Source organism: Motacilla alba, chromosome 3 (genome assembly GCF_015832195.1).
Source record: "Motacilla alba alba isolate MOTALB_02 chromosome 3, Motacilla_alba_V1.0_pri, whole genome shotgun sequence".
Classification (NCBI taxonomy): domain Eukaryota; kingdom Metazoa; phylum Chordata; class Aves; order Passeriformes; family Motacillidae; genus Motacilla; species Motacilla alba.
This window is the reverse complement of record NC_052018.1, coordinates 88,221,065-88,236,268: the sequence shown is the minus strand read 5'-3', so window position 1 is coordinate 88,236,268 and position 15,204 is coordinate 88,221,065. Positions and strand designations below refer to the sequence as shown.

Here is a 15,204-nt window from a genome sequence, read left to right as displayed (position 1 = left end):
TGAGGTCTGCTGACAATGAATGTCACAATTCTTTGCTTAAATCTATTTACCTCTTAAATTAACTTGACATCTGTTGATAGATATATTCCTGCACACTGAACTCACCCAAACCAGTTCTTTCGTCAGGTCCCAGACTGCAGCAGCAAATGCCTTTTCTTACATTTCTCCACAATGGAACACATTTCATTAAGCTATTTCACAACCATTTGATCCCGAATTCTTCATACTAATGTCTCGAGATACGTGGGATACGGTATGATTAATTATTAAATATAAACAACATATTTAGTATGAGAGCAGATGAAGATATTATCACACTTGATTAAAATCTGGTTAAAAGAATTCTGAAGCCATGCTCTATCCATGGCTATTTTCAAGGAAGGCTCCTCTAGTGGAAACAAAATACACAGGTTGAACTTCTCCCAGAAAACTTTGCCGCACAGTTCTGAGATCTTTCCCTGTATTCCAATCTTCTTTGCCTTCATTTCCAGCAAAACCAAAACCACAGCAGGAATGAGAGCCTTTACTCTTTCACTGAAGGAGTAAATTAACAGCTGTAATTTCAACAGCTCATGTGATTTGATCTAGAAAAATTTCAAGAAGCATCTGTGGAACAACACGAAGACAGTGGAACGCTGCTACTAACTCCTACTTCCTAACAGAGGGATCCATGAGGTCCCAATCGAAAATGCAGGTGATCTGATAAATGATTCGGAACAGGGTGCTTGTTTTGGTTTATTCAGGTAAGTATTTCGCTGTACAATGAAACTTCATTTAAGGTGCAAGAATTTTATTGGTACGGCACAGAAATGGTTTAACATCAGTTTAATACCTTGCCTACTCAGTCACAGGAATGAAGTGTTCACTTCTGCTTCATGAAAACATGGTTCAGACTTTCAGTAAGCAGATTTATGGATGGGCTTTGCTTGACCCTCTGCTGCAGAACTGTTACAGTACTGAAAGAGACACAAACCTTTTCAGAAAAAGCCAAGAGTGGACATGGGCTGCATTACACACTGATTCAGTGGGTATTTAAATAGCTGCATTTAGCATGAGTAAATGAAGGAAAAGAGGTAGGTCTAGAAATATTCAATCATATTGAATGCAAAACAGCTGCAAATTATGAGATCCTGGTGAATGATTCAGAGATTACCAAAATATTAAATCCAACAAAAATGGCAGACATCAATTATATTTTAACTACTCTAAGTAGTGAAATCTGTAAACTTCCAAGCAGCATCAAAACAAACAAGAAAGAGTAACAGGTGAAAAGAGGAATAAATAAATTCCTCCAAGGTGGCGTAACATTCCCTTTTTCACTCTACTCTTCTGGATGACCTTCCCATTAGTACAGATCTTAAGCACCTGCTTAATAAAGTGGCAATCAACAGCTGAGTAAACAAAAGGGACTTTTAACTGTCCAGTACAGGCAACAGGTAAGAAGATGAGAGATCCAGCAGACTAGGCTCTAAAATATTCTTTTACCATTTATTTACCAGAGTTAGAAGAACATAAGGCCAAACAATTCTTCTAGATTCTCCCCACATAATTATGTAAGACCTCTCTCCAGGAGGAGATCTGATTAAATATCTTTGAAATAAAAAAACATTTCAGAGGATAGGTTAAGTATTTTTTAAAGTACTTTTTCCCTAATCCTATTTATTGAAAATTCACATCCCTTTCTTTTAGTCTACATTAGTTCTAATGTAGTTTAGTTTCGTTAAAAGCAAAACATACTGACCTAATTTTCTTCCTTTTGTCTTTATGAAAAACAAAATTCAAGGACAAAAGGCAATTAAGCTGCCTTTCTAAGTAAGGGAAAAAATCCTAAGTATCCAGAGCTAGATTTGATGACATGGAAGTCATGCTGTGCCAATCCAAGGGAAAGCAAGCTAGTACGTGACCTTGTGGTAAGGGGCAAGAAGAGAGATGTGCCAACTTTGTTTTGACATGATCATCTTTGAAGGACTGAAGACAAAAGCTAATTTATCAGTTGAGGTGCAGTTAAGAAGACTAAATCATGTCTGGATGTACCCATTGGTAGGACTTTTTTTCAGTGTGAAGCAAAACAGCATCTACCAGCACAACTTTGGGGGCTCGGGAATCTCCAGGCACAGCCAGAATAAAATAGACTTTCACTTTATAGAGCAGCCAAGGCTACCTGTCTCTGAGAACAAGACTTTCAAGTACTTTAGATGGCAGTTCAGCAATACTGCAAACTGTTACCTATCACAAACCCCATGATGCCTCAGGAACAGCATTTCCTCCACAGCCTTCTCGAACACAGCTTCTCTTCCAGCCAGCATCGCCGCAGAAGAGACTCCCACTACCAAACTACCACACACTTCAGTCTAGCTCTTCTAGCATGGGTCAGACAAATTCTTTGCCTCATCTCCTTTGTATTTACCTTTCCCTGCTTCTCACACTCTCATTCTCTGGTTAGTCCTGTTTTTATTCCACTAAGCAGATAAGGCCCAGAGCTTTCAGCTTTCTCGTTACTTCCCATAACATGATCTTCCATATATATGCATTCGCCACACATTTGTTGCCAGATAATGTAACATACACAAGTCTGACCTGATTTTTATAATCTCACTCAAATCTTACCCTTTGTCCTTTCCCAGTATTGTCACCCACTTTCATTTTACCGAAGATTTAACAGTCATTTTTTCATTCCTGGGGCTCTGAGTTCCAAGTTTTTCAAAGCAACACTTGCCATTAAGTTTCACATAAGCATCTAGTATTTCTCTAATTTCTAAAAATAGCAAGAGCAAGCAGAGGCAGTGGTCTCCAATGAGTAAAAATCCCATTTAAGCAACCATTATCCTCCACAGTGGTAATTTCCTTAGCTCCTAAAGAGTTTTCTTTCAAGTTTTATTACTACACTTTTAGATACTCTTTTTTAATTCCATAGATGTTTTCAAATCACTAAAATAAATTAACCATCATAACCAGGAATACTTGATTAAAGTATATGCCTAGAGGTACATGCAACAGCATCTAAAAGAGAAAGCAGCACCAACTCATCTCCTTCACTGAGTAGTATGTCACAAGCAAAGAAGATAGAAAAATAATCTGAGATGACCATCAAGAGAAGTAATTTAGTCACAAAATCCACTGCACTGGAGAAAATAATACACCTACACCTCATTTTTTATATACAGATATATAAACACACACACCTATATATATTACATACACACAGAGACCATTTCACATTATACTGAATAAGACTTTCACTTCCCAAAAAATCAAAAAGCAAATAGGAACTTATGTTTTAAAACAATACAAACTATTTTCTTCTTCAGCAAAATATCATCAATAAGGTTTCTGTCTTCCCCTTTTGGAAAAAATTTCTTTGAAAATCCTGAGCATATTGTGACATAACAAAAGCATATTTAAAATATTATGCACCATATAGTAATTGATTTTGTGACACTTTTTCCACTAGTAAAATACATGCATACTATTCCTAGAAAATTCCCTATTAAAAATTCTGTAATTTAAACCAGCTCTTCCTCCACAGCATAAACAAAGCTCTAATTCATACTTCATAGAAGTTAGATAAAATACTTTAACTAGCATAAAAGGCAGGAAAACTTCAATTTCATCTCCAGATATTTGGTGTTCAGATTTATGCCTAAACATTTGTGGTTATTAGTAACTCATGATCAATCACCAAATACTGAATACCTGCAGAGAGAATCTGGCATGTTTTAAGAAAATGACAAGAGTTTCAGTGCCCCGACAATTTGATAACTTGCTTATTATCCTATTCACAATTGCTGAGCTCCAAACCCCAGTAGAAATTACGGGAAATTAAATGTCAATATCAAAGAAAGAGCTGCTAAATCACATGACGTAACATTAGCTCATTTAGCTTTAATTTTACTTCCAAATCTCAGTAATTTTAAATCCAAATCTTCCAAATTTCATACTTTCACCTCATATATGCAGTAATCACTGTAAAAAGAACTCAACTCCTCAGTGTCATCTGCTGTCAGACACTGATATTTCTGTTCTTCTGCTTTACAAGATTTGAGCTCCAAAACACCCTCTCAGAACACAAACACCAATATTTCAACACTGTGCTTAGCAACACCCACACACCCCACAGCAGGACAGTATTGCTCCACCACAGACAAACAAACAGACCTTCAATAAAGATTTTTTAAATGCAAAAATTCCATGAGACAATTCAAGTAGGGATAGCTGGTATTTCAGATACTCTAAGGGCAACTAGGAGAAAAAGCATTCTTAGTCTCAGGAAGGAAAAAAAAAACCCCAAAAATTAGGTTAGAGCTGTGTATGTGCATAACACAAAAATGCAGAGGACAAACTATTACTTTTTCTGCAAGATGCCTCCTCCCAAACATTAAGTGAAAAACTTATGCAGCATTTTAAAAACATGTGTTAAGAAGAAAAAATAATCACAATCTGGGCAGACTCTGCAGCTGCCCCTTTGACTTATCAATTTCAGTAAGCACAATTTCAATCAAGTCTAGATAAAATATACTAATCCTAAATAGACCAAGTTTGTCACCTACCACTTCCTATAAGCTGCTTACTATCCTGAAAAAGGGAGAGAGAGAAGAAATGCTAAATTAAATGCCAAACAGTAGCAGACAGTGCTTGTTTGGCTGATTAACTTGTAGACAAGCATTACAAATAAATCTGAGCATGGTCTGCAGCAAATTAAATTCCAGTGCTTTTAAGAACAAAGAATTCCTTCGGAAAGAGGATTAGCAACTTTACACCCAGGAATGCCAGTTTAATTTAATTGTTCCACAATCCGATATTTAATATGCAAATATCATTTTGATATATAAGAGCAAATTTGAAAAAGTGAGGAAACAATTTCAATATACAAGACGACTGTCTCTCTTCTGAACTGTAATTATACAAAATAAAGCCGGCCAAGGGTTTTTTATTACTGGGATTGCATTCTATTAATGTGAATCAGAATAAGACTAATTAAAGGTTAAAAACTTTAAATGTTTCTAATTAAGAGTCTAAATAGCTGCACGATTAGAGTACTATAGTTAAAATCCCACCTCGATGACCTTCTTGGCCTCTTTGTATTTTCCTGTTTGCAAGAAGGCGAAGAAGAGATCGTAAAGAGCCATCATGTCACCATATTCTCTGCTTATAAAATCTGAAACTAAAGACAGAATAAAACTCATTAATTTACTCAATATATTGAAGCATTTCAATACTTATGTCAGACATTCCTAACACCAATATTTTCCAAGACTCATAAAAGATAAGCTATAGGGGGATAACTTTGAAACAAACAGAACTCTGATTATAGCACGTGACACAATTTGTTGTAGCTTTGTGGTTGAGCATATTTAAAATGTTTTTCTGCACTACATTTTGAACTACATTCAACGAAACAGACTTTATTGGCATGGTCTCCTTATAGGAAGTGAGGATATACGGTTTGTGAACTGCACAGCTATTTGAAAAATGGAAGTATTGTTTTGTTATTGTGATGTGTTATTATTAATTTGTTTCTTAATAGTAACATACATAGCTAGAACAAGTATTAGCACTAATCTTGGAGAGTTCAATGATGTATTATACAAACAGTGCTGTTCCATGTCTAAAATTACAACCAATTTTTCAATCTGAAGAATGCAGGCATCATATTAGTGCTTTGAAGTTTATATATAAAGACAAACTTTTTTTCTTCTTTCAGCTGAAAGAAACAATATACAAATCCTGGAAGAAAAACCCCCAAAAAACACTTCATATTAGCAGACAGCATTTGACTACATGCAACTAACCCTTTTGCAGAAGATCAGCATCTCCTTTTTCTACCAGTTTACAGCAGATGTTATGAAGTTGAAGAATTTTACCATACTTCTTGTAACAGCTGGTTAAAGCTTCCAGAGCTGCAGGCATGTCATCCCTTGTGGAATGAAACAAAACAAGAATAAAAACATTCTGAGCAGGAGCAATCCATGCCAAAACCACTTTAATCTTGAAAATTTCACAGAGAATTTATTTAGCAGTATATAATCCAAGTGTTTATTCCCCCCCTCAAGTCTTAGTGTTTTTGATTCCATGACCACTGTTCACTACAAATTAGCCAAAGGTGTGAATGCTCTTCAGCATCAGATGCACTTAATTTATGAGCAATATTCTTCAGTTATGCTATGTCCTATTTTGACAAAACACAAACTCCATGGAAAATTCATTAAGCGTTTAACAGCTTTATTTTTCTCATTAGTAAGTATGTACACTTATGTAAGTAAGTTATGTATTCCATGTACACTCTATTACCTCTCTGTCTATGCTTAGGCATTTCCAGCTTTTAAGTTCTTCACAATTATTCCACAATATTTTGTTTCAGTAGAGACCACCAGAGTTAAGATAACCACAGCTCATTAGATTGCTTTATACTCATTTTACACCTTAACAGAGTGCCTGTAAATCATCTGTTGATGTCCACTCCATCACAATGGAAGGACTAGAGCATTATTCCGTTCTACATGAAAATCAGAATACAATTTTTGCAGTTAATTCAACAATATAGTACGGTACCAATATGTGTTTTATGCTGGCCTATCCATGTCAGACATGGCACTAGTGTAAATCCATGTAATGGTAAGTAAGTGTACAAGATGGCATTAAATGCATTTTGTCAGGAGCCTTTGAGCAGCAAGTAGAAGTAACATAGAGAATACTTCCATTTTTGGTACCTCAATCCTTTGCTGAATTTTCCCCTTTGTATACACTATTAACACCTTCAGAAGTATACATAATTAAAATGCAAAACTGGAAAGTCATAAAAACAATTGTAGTAACAACAAATACAAAATAACCTTCCATACTGTGTAACTAACTGTACTTAATCATCTGCTGCAGACATTTTTTTCAAAGGATTACAACCCACTCTTGAAACAAAACAAAGCAAAAACACTAGAACCAACCAAGGACAACCACAGAAACACTGATAAAACAATATGTCAAGTTATTCTTTGAAGAGTACGGTTTAAGCTGAAACACACCAAGACCACACACACAAAATGTAAGTAGCCAGGCAGTCAGTAAGACTGCATTTTAGATTTCAAGAGCCTTATTTGATACGGGTGATGTAAGTTACCAAAGGGAAAAAAAATTTAAAAATCACTTAACAACCGCAGCTGAAAGGCTGACTTGAGATAATGATTTAACATTCCTGAAGCAACATTCCCAAGCATGATGAAAATGTTATTTTTCATCAACAAAACCTTAACAAATTAAGACATTACTGTTAAAACAAGCCCAATTCAGATGTCCTCTCCTCACATTGCATTTCTTGTGCAGTACAGATTTTGCTTTTTCAAAGAACAACTAACTAAACTAGCATGTACTACTATCATTATCTAGGCTAATATTTTTAAAAATTTTAACAGTAAAACACAGAAGAAGAATTAATTTTATTCAGTAATACTGGCATTCTTTAAAAGAACCTAAGATGATGGATTTCTACCTTATCCCCCTTACTGAGCCCTGTTTACAGTGCATCTTCTGGCACCCCATGGAGTCATTTGAATTTTTGTCATTTGGGGTGAAGACTAAATTACAGGTTAATTTCAAAACTGCAAGTAGATGTTGCAGGCTAGATTACTGTCATAAAAGCGAAATACTATGGTAGTTACCATAGTCAGATATAAAGATTTATATAATCAGTATTTTTCTCCTGCTTTAGATGCAAGTTCAGTTAACATCTAGGAAAAAAACAGTTTTACAGAAAACTACTCAATTTCTAAGGAGGCATAACAACACTTATACATTCAAATTAAAGTTTTCAGTGATAAATCTAGCTTTTCAGACTGATGCTCAAACAGCTACAGTATTGTCTCAGCTGTATTCCTAAAGGATTAAAGTGACTGTTTTTAGGTCAAAGCTATCAATAAATGAATGAATAATTGCAATGTCATTCAAGCAGTAGCATTAACAGTTTTCTAGTCTCTACATGTATACTTCTGAAGGCATTAATACTGCACATGCAGAGAAAAAAATGCAGCAAAGACCTGAGACAAAAATAAATTGAAATATTGTACTTGTTACTGGGACCTACTACTCAAAGAGGCTGAGTAAGTTTGTGTTTAAGGAGTACTGTATCTTAAACACTGATGTACTGTTTTTAATCTACTAAAATCAGGTATACTTGTTCAATTGCATTCAATCAAACAACCAGTCATCCACAGTTGACTGCAGAATGGGGTTTATAGGACACATAAATACATTAAACTGGCAAAGACAAATATAAAACAATAAAACATAGAGAAGTTCCAACTCGACAAATTGTTGGTACCACTACTCCAAAGAAAAAATTATCAAGCTTATGCCTGTACTTGAGCTTCTATGATTTAGCAATCTGCAGTATTTTTTAACTGTCATAAACTGCAGTTAATTCCAAGTAAGTACCAGCAGCTACTTTTGTAAGCAGTTTTTACAGTCCTTTTAGAAAATGAAAAATAAGGAATTCACTGTAGGCTTCAAATTTCAAGCCGACGTAACATTTTAATGTGTTTCTTGAAACAATTATAATAAAAAGAGCTGCACAAAAGAGAATTGCTACATTTTAAGAAAAAGCTATTTAGACATAATGATTTAAAACTAACAAACAGCTGTACATTTGAAAGTATTTGGGAATCTTTCTGTAAGAAGTTATGCATGTCAAACACCCTTTTATCCTCCCAAACGATACTTACTACTCTAAGACATTAAAAGCCTTGTCTAAAATTACTATTTAATTAATATAGTCCTAGTCAAAAAGGGAATAAAAAGCCCATATATTCATAGCCATGCTGGAAAAATTGTATTTCCAGCATCAGTTTGGAATAAACAGTATTTAAAGCGTGAACACAGACGATCCACGCTTCATTTTGAGTTGGCCAGATTCTACAGCTTTAAGTCACTCACAAATATTATCTGTTCAAGTCTAAGACCTGTTCCACTTAAAGATTAGGTGTATTTTTCTGGCACTTTGAAACTTGCTCTTTTGAAAAAGAAGATACATATTATTTCTGAATGACAGAAGAAGCCTCAGCCATGAGTACATTCTGCTTGGCCTTTATGCAGCCCCAGGAGAGCCCTATTTTGGCATTATTTTCCAGCTTAAGTAAAGTTCAGGTTAAGACACCAAGTTTTTTGATTCTTTTCTCTTTAGTATGGCTACGAAGTCTGAGGTATTATGGGTCCAATCTTCTAAAATATTTGTGTGGGCAATTTTAATCACACAAAGCTATATGAAGAGCCAGAATTACTCAGGTAGTGGAAGGTTTGCAGGACACACTGTGGCAGGACTGGCTATACCATTCCCTGATATTTCAGCCCCCCTCACTTTCAAAACAAGCCATTCCTCTCTTGCTTAAAGAATGTAGCACTAAATCTAACCCTTTTACTTGTAATAAACAACTTTCCCAACCAGAGAATCTGCCTGATAAAAATAAGACTCCAAATATTGATTTTAATTGGAATGAAGTGCTGCAACATTATGCATAAAGCTTTAGTGAAGTGGCAATTTACCTAAGGGGTTTACTGATTGAAAAGCTCTCAAACCTGAAATCACTAGAGAGGTAAAAAGAAAAAAGGGACTCTTCTGGGGTGGGGGTGGAGGGTAGCCTGGTAAAACAAATCTCTCTCTACAAATCTGAAGCAGATGTTAGTGTAGAGGGAAGTCAATTCAGCAAGGTACAATCAGCTTTACAAAAATTATTCTGTAAAAAGAGAACAAGCTCTTGAAAGAGCTAAATGTGTTTCTGTTCATTTGCTGTACTAAGGAATCTTCAAGGAGACTGGTGTTGCAATTACAACTAATCCTCCCCAAAAAATTAACTGTGTTGAAGGCTTTGTAATTTCCCTAGGTACAATTTAGCTGTCACTTACTTTAAAATTTACTCAAACATGCGTTCCGAACAGCACTAACTTCACATGTCAAGTGCTTTCCAGCCAATTGAGTCTAAACTGGAAGTCGGTGTTAAACAACTGAATGATTAGACAAGATAGCTCATTTCCCTGCTCTTTTGTTCAGAATAAAATGCCACATTTACATTATCAGACTCAACAGGATTTTCTGACAGAGGGAGAAAAAACCCTAGTGAACACTGTCCATAGCAAGCACATGAAGCCTGTCATTTACCAATCATCCTTCAAAAAGCAATAGCCATGAATGTAACTTAATTACGACCCAATGATCCTTGACGAAAAATCATCTTATCACTGTCCTGTCCCCATAGGGCAAATGAGACACTTTTGTCCTTTGGCACTGATGATGCTAAATTCCTAATTGCAATAATGGAGTAAGAGAGCCAAACATCCCTAATTTCACAGCAACACATAAGGAGTTTTAATACAATATTTGCAATAAAGCCACTAAAAAAATTGGGAAAAAACCTCTCCCCACTAGAGACATGTGTCCCCCACTAAAAATATCACTTAATTTACAAAGATGCCTATTTTTAGAAGTGCATATAAAAGTCACATAACTTGTAAGTGCTGCAGAATGATCTCAAAAAGAATCACAGGTGATTTTAACTCCGTGGAAACAACAGAAGGAAAATTGTCAAGGCACTGCATTCATGCTCTGTCTACTACATAAGAAACTAATCAAAATGGGTTTATATGAGAATAATGACAAATGAGCACACAACGCTCTACTGGACAATGCTGTATTAAAATACATTCATCATTTTAAAAGAAAAACAATACAACTTTAGACTTTTTATTATTTAAGATACAGGTATTAACAGCTTGTGTTCCCTGACTTAAAACTACAAAATAATTTACTCATATGGACTGTCACATAATGTTTTCATAGTTTACCTGCAAATTTTCTTCCCTCTGCTTAAGAGCACTTCTTATATCAGGAATTAGTAAATTTCAAACCTGAAGGTTTTTTTTTTTCGTTTCTTTTCTCAAAGATGAGTTTGCAGAGAACTTAAGCCAAAACTACAACCCTTAAAAATCTTCATTTTTACCCAGTGTAGGTATCACAAGTTTTTCTAATTATCAGCAGGTGGAAGAACCAGTTCAAAAGTAAGACATATTTTAAGACAAAGTACAAGTTCTTTATATACCTGCAGATTTTTGTCACACAATCCAAGGAAGGTTTATCACATTATATGACAGACCAAGACGATGTGCACTGTCTCAATTTTTAATGTGATTTTCCCATCTTGAGAAACTGTTCAGGGTCATAAATAAAAATCAGAAAATTCAATGCAGGGGGGTAGCTCCCTTACTCAGTGTCAGAAAAACTGCAAGATAAGCATGGGTTCTTTCTCTAGTTTCTTCAGTTAAATATTTCCCAGAATATTAAAGCCAAAATGTCCATTCTACTAGAATGCTGGCTTTTGTAAAGTTATGCTGTCCACCATCAACTTTTTTTTTTTCTTTTCCATGCTCTTGTAAAAACTTTTAACTTGCACTAGGACTTAATAAGAACTTAAGAATGTTCAGGACTGGAAAAAAAAGGTGGATGAAAACATTTTAAATCTGTAATTGCTGAAATCTTCAAAAGTGAATCCCAGATTATTTTATAAGCAAATAAAAAGTTTGAAATAAATTAAGAACACAAAACACTACTACAACCACTACTGTGGAACATTTAAAACAACCTGGAGCTTATTTCAGAGGCATGCTGATGACCTGCAGCTAAACGAAAAGTTTTCAGCATGATACTTGAGCTGTAGAATGGCAAACAATAAGCACAACTACTGAAAGAAATGACTAACACTTATTTCAGTCACTCATAACTTTCAAAATACTCTTAGCATATCTAAGAAAAAAAAACAAACCCCAAACCACAGCACCTCCCCCTTGCCAAAAAACAAACATCCCACTGAAAATGCAGTTATTCCTCCTAAGCAAATTAGGCAGGAAAAAAACTTCCAAATTCTGTCTACCATCAGAGAAGATGCAGTCTGTCCACCAATAAGGTGGTAAAAATCCATAAGAAATTAGCTTACTTTTTGTATTATTTATATATAAGTCTCAAACGACTTTCTCCTTCATGAATCTAATCTCACCAAAAGTTCCTTTATTAATTATAAAACTCCAACTTTTTACAAAGTTTTCCCAAAAACTTAAAATCTTATAATCCAAAAAAAAAGGGGAATCAAAATAAAATAACACTCATTACTGTCCCCCTCTTCAACTGCACATGATCACACCTTTATCTACATCATCATACACTACATCTCAAGTGAAAAAAGCTGAAGTAGCACCAGGTACAACTCGCATGTCAATGTGCATAAGGCAATTATGCAAAATGCAGCTGCTCTTATGCACACTGCAAAGCATATCAGATATTTTTCCCGACACATTAGTTACATATGATTGCAGTTAAATTACTTTCATAAACATCTGCCTAGCTTGTGATGGCAGAGTCACTGACTGAGAAGATGTACACTACATTCTTAACTGTTGACCACTTACTAAAACACTGTTTTTAAAAGAGAATGTGCACACATCTACCAAGAGTTAGCTCTTGCTCAAGAATTTTCAATAGAGAAATGCTATACAGACCTTGCATACCCAGAATACCTACAAGAACTAAATGCCCCTACATGGCTGACTTACATGATAATAGGAAAACTTTATTTATTTCATAGATATTATATTTGTGCCAATAACATTTTGTTTACATGAACCAAATCTCAAGAAATTGATTCATAAGCGCTAGCTGTAAGTGTCAAATATCCAGGAACTACAGAAGTGACACATAAGAGAACAGTAGAAGGATTGTGCATATGGTAAAGGAAAAGTGACTCTTGATTTTAAATTTAATTCCTTAATTTTAAAAGGAAATTATTATAAAATTCATGTGCATGTTAATTCAAATATCCTACACCTCATAATGAAAACTTATGCAAAGGAATAATGCACGTGGAATTAAAGATAGTTCCCAACAGAATGCCTGTATGAAATTCCTTTTCCTTAATAAATGGTACTACAAGTAAATATAGGCAAAACCCCTCAAACATAACAGACCAGACAGTATTTTCTTTTAATTTTAAATTCAGCAACAAAGCAGCCTACTGGCAATGATATCAAATTATTTGAATTACATGAATTAAAAATACTTCAGTATTCAACAACCGCCCTGCAACTCACCTGAGATATACTGGAAGGCACAGCAAAATAATGCTGTTTTGATGTGAAAACATGTTCCACTTAACTACAAGAGCTGAGACTGCACCTATCATGCTCTGAATAGCTATCTTGTCAAACAGACTTTAGAACAAACTAATTCATAAGCATATTCCAACATATAGCCACTTCATCTCTGATGTGCCCGTAAAACACAGCTGCTGTTCCCAGAGATCATGACATGATGTCTAGCTGATGAAAAGAGACTCAGCTAAATGAAGAAAACATATTTGTTCATTACTGCTCTAAGATCAGTAATTGCACGTGCGTGAGCACTTCCAGATACGTATGCGCAGCTGTGAATTGCGTACACAGGTCACAGAACACATATAAATATCATAACTTGGTTCATCTGAAGCCCAAGCATAGCTTACTTTTCAAGGTGAACTGTAATCAGAGGGGCATGAAGGGCAGCAGTTTGCACCAACCCCAGTTTTGCAATGGTGTCATGTAATCGATTCACCGTTTCAACTTCACCTCGCATGGCAGCGGCATTAAGAATGCGGAGAAAAGATGCAACTGTTCTGCCTGAGATAGGAACATCCTTCTCTTTCATCTCCGTTAGAATGTTAATAGCATCTACAATGAAACAACACAAAAGACCCTTAGGTAATTTCATGTAGGGAAAACAAACTGCTATTAAAACAGCATTTCAAACCCAGCAGGAATGTAAATTCTGGTGTATAATGCCGATTTCAAGTTAATTACTACTTGCATTTCTAAACGAGACTACAATTATAAATCCACAATAGCATGGTTTTATCATTTTCCTGCAACTTTGACTACAAATTATAGATAGGAACTGTGTGCCCACTCTGCACCACATAACCCTGTACAGCCTGCCCTATAGCTGGAAGATTCTACTAAATGGATGCTTTTATCGTTCCATGCTAACATCTGCTAAATCACTCCATTGTTTCTTCAGCAGATGGCTTGTCACGAGGCCAGATAATAAAGATATGTTTACACTGTATATACAGCCAGACTAATGGTCTGATACCGATAGGGCCTGTTTGCTGTGTCGATACTAATTAGCCAAGGAGAGCCAATGAAAGCTTTCTAACAGACTGCATGTTAAAACATTAGGTTCATTAAGCTTCATTAGTAAGGCGGAAACAAACATTTTTGTATATGGAATAAGTGCATTTTTATAATGTTCTTAATTACTGCATAGACAGAATGTTTTGACCACTTTACGTTTGGCTACATTTCTGAATTATTTTATTTTCTGAGGGACATTTATGGTCTTAAAAGCAAGCTCATGTTTTCAAACTGCTTAATGTAGAGGTGGACATGATCTGATTTATTATGATTTGAACAACATCGGCTTTGTTTATTATTTTTATAACAGTAAGCTTAATAAAAGGCCAAGACAAATTTCAAAGGAAAATCTTACATGAAAAAAAACTGTATTAGCTTTTCTGTTTTATTTTACAGTGTTTTAAATAAAACCATTACATTTTGTGTCTAGGCTCAGACCATGTTTTATAGTGTTAGTGTAGTTGCTTCTCTACAAAATCACAGAACTCAATATTCAGAATCGTCTTTTAAAGCTACTGACAGTCTAGAGTTCTTTTTAAAGATCAACCAAACCATGTAAGCCACAGAATTATATTAGACTAAATTACATTAAAGAGCTAACAGCTTAATGCAAACATCTAGAAATATGAAGTTTGCAGTTTGTAGAACACTCATTAAAAAGCCAAAATTTCCAGGCAGTTTACAGATTTTATATAAAATTCAATAGCAAACACAAAAAAGAATAGTAACAGAAAAATATATACTTTATGAAAAGTTAATTTTTTTTTGCAGTACTTGGCTCTTATAAGAGGGTTATGTTTATAGGTTTTATGTTCAGCCTTCAGACCTTCTTAAGCAAAAACAAAGCCATTAGTCTAGGCACATACGCAATTTGTGCCATAAGTCATGATCTTCAAACTCAATCCAAACAGCAATGCTAATAAAAACTAGCTGCAGAAATGCAAAAAGCACTGAGCTGTGCAAATGTAAATGACAAGCTTGCCAATCCATTAAAACTAATGGCCTGCACTGTCC

At 35.0% G+C, this 15,204-nt stretch overlaps 1 protein-coding gene across 2 annotated transcripts in view; it reads right to left on the bottom strand.

The window, feature by feature from the left end:
- LRPPRC (leucine rich pentatricopeptide repeat containing) overlaps nt 1–15,204 on the bottom strand; it is an 87,212-nt gene that overhangs the window by 33,155 nt on the left and 38,853 nt on the right. For both annotated transcript variants that reach the window (XM_038131356.1, XM_038131357.1), the window contains exons 23-25: nt 13,524–13,728; nt 5,790–5,914; nt 5,055–5,161 (exon numbers count right to left, since the gene is read on the bottom strand). In XM_038131356.1, coding sequence (XP_037987284.1) covers nt 5,055–5,161; nt 5,790–5,914; nt 13,524–13,728 — 437 coding nt within the window. The remainder of the gene's footprint in view (nt 1–5,054; nt 5,162–5,789; nt 5,915–13,523; nt 13,729–15,204) is intronic.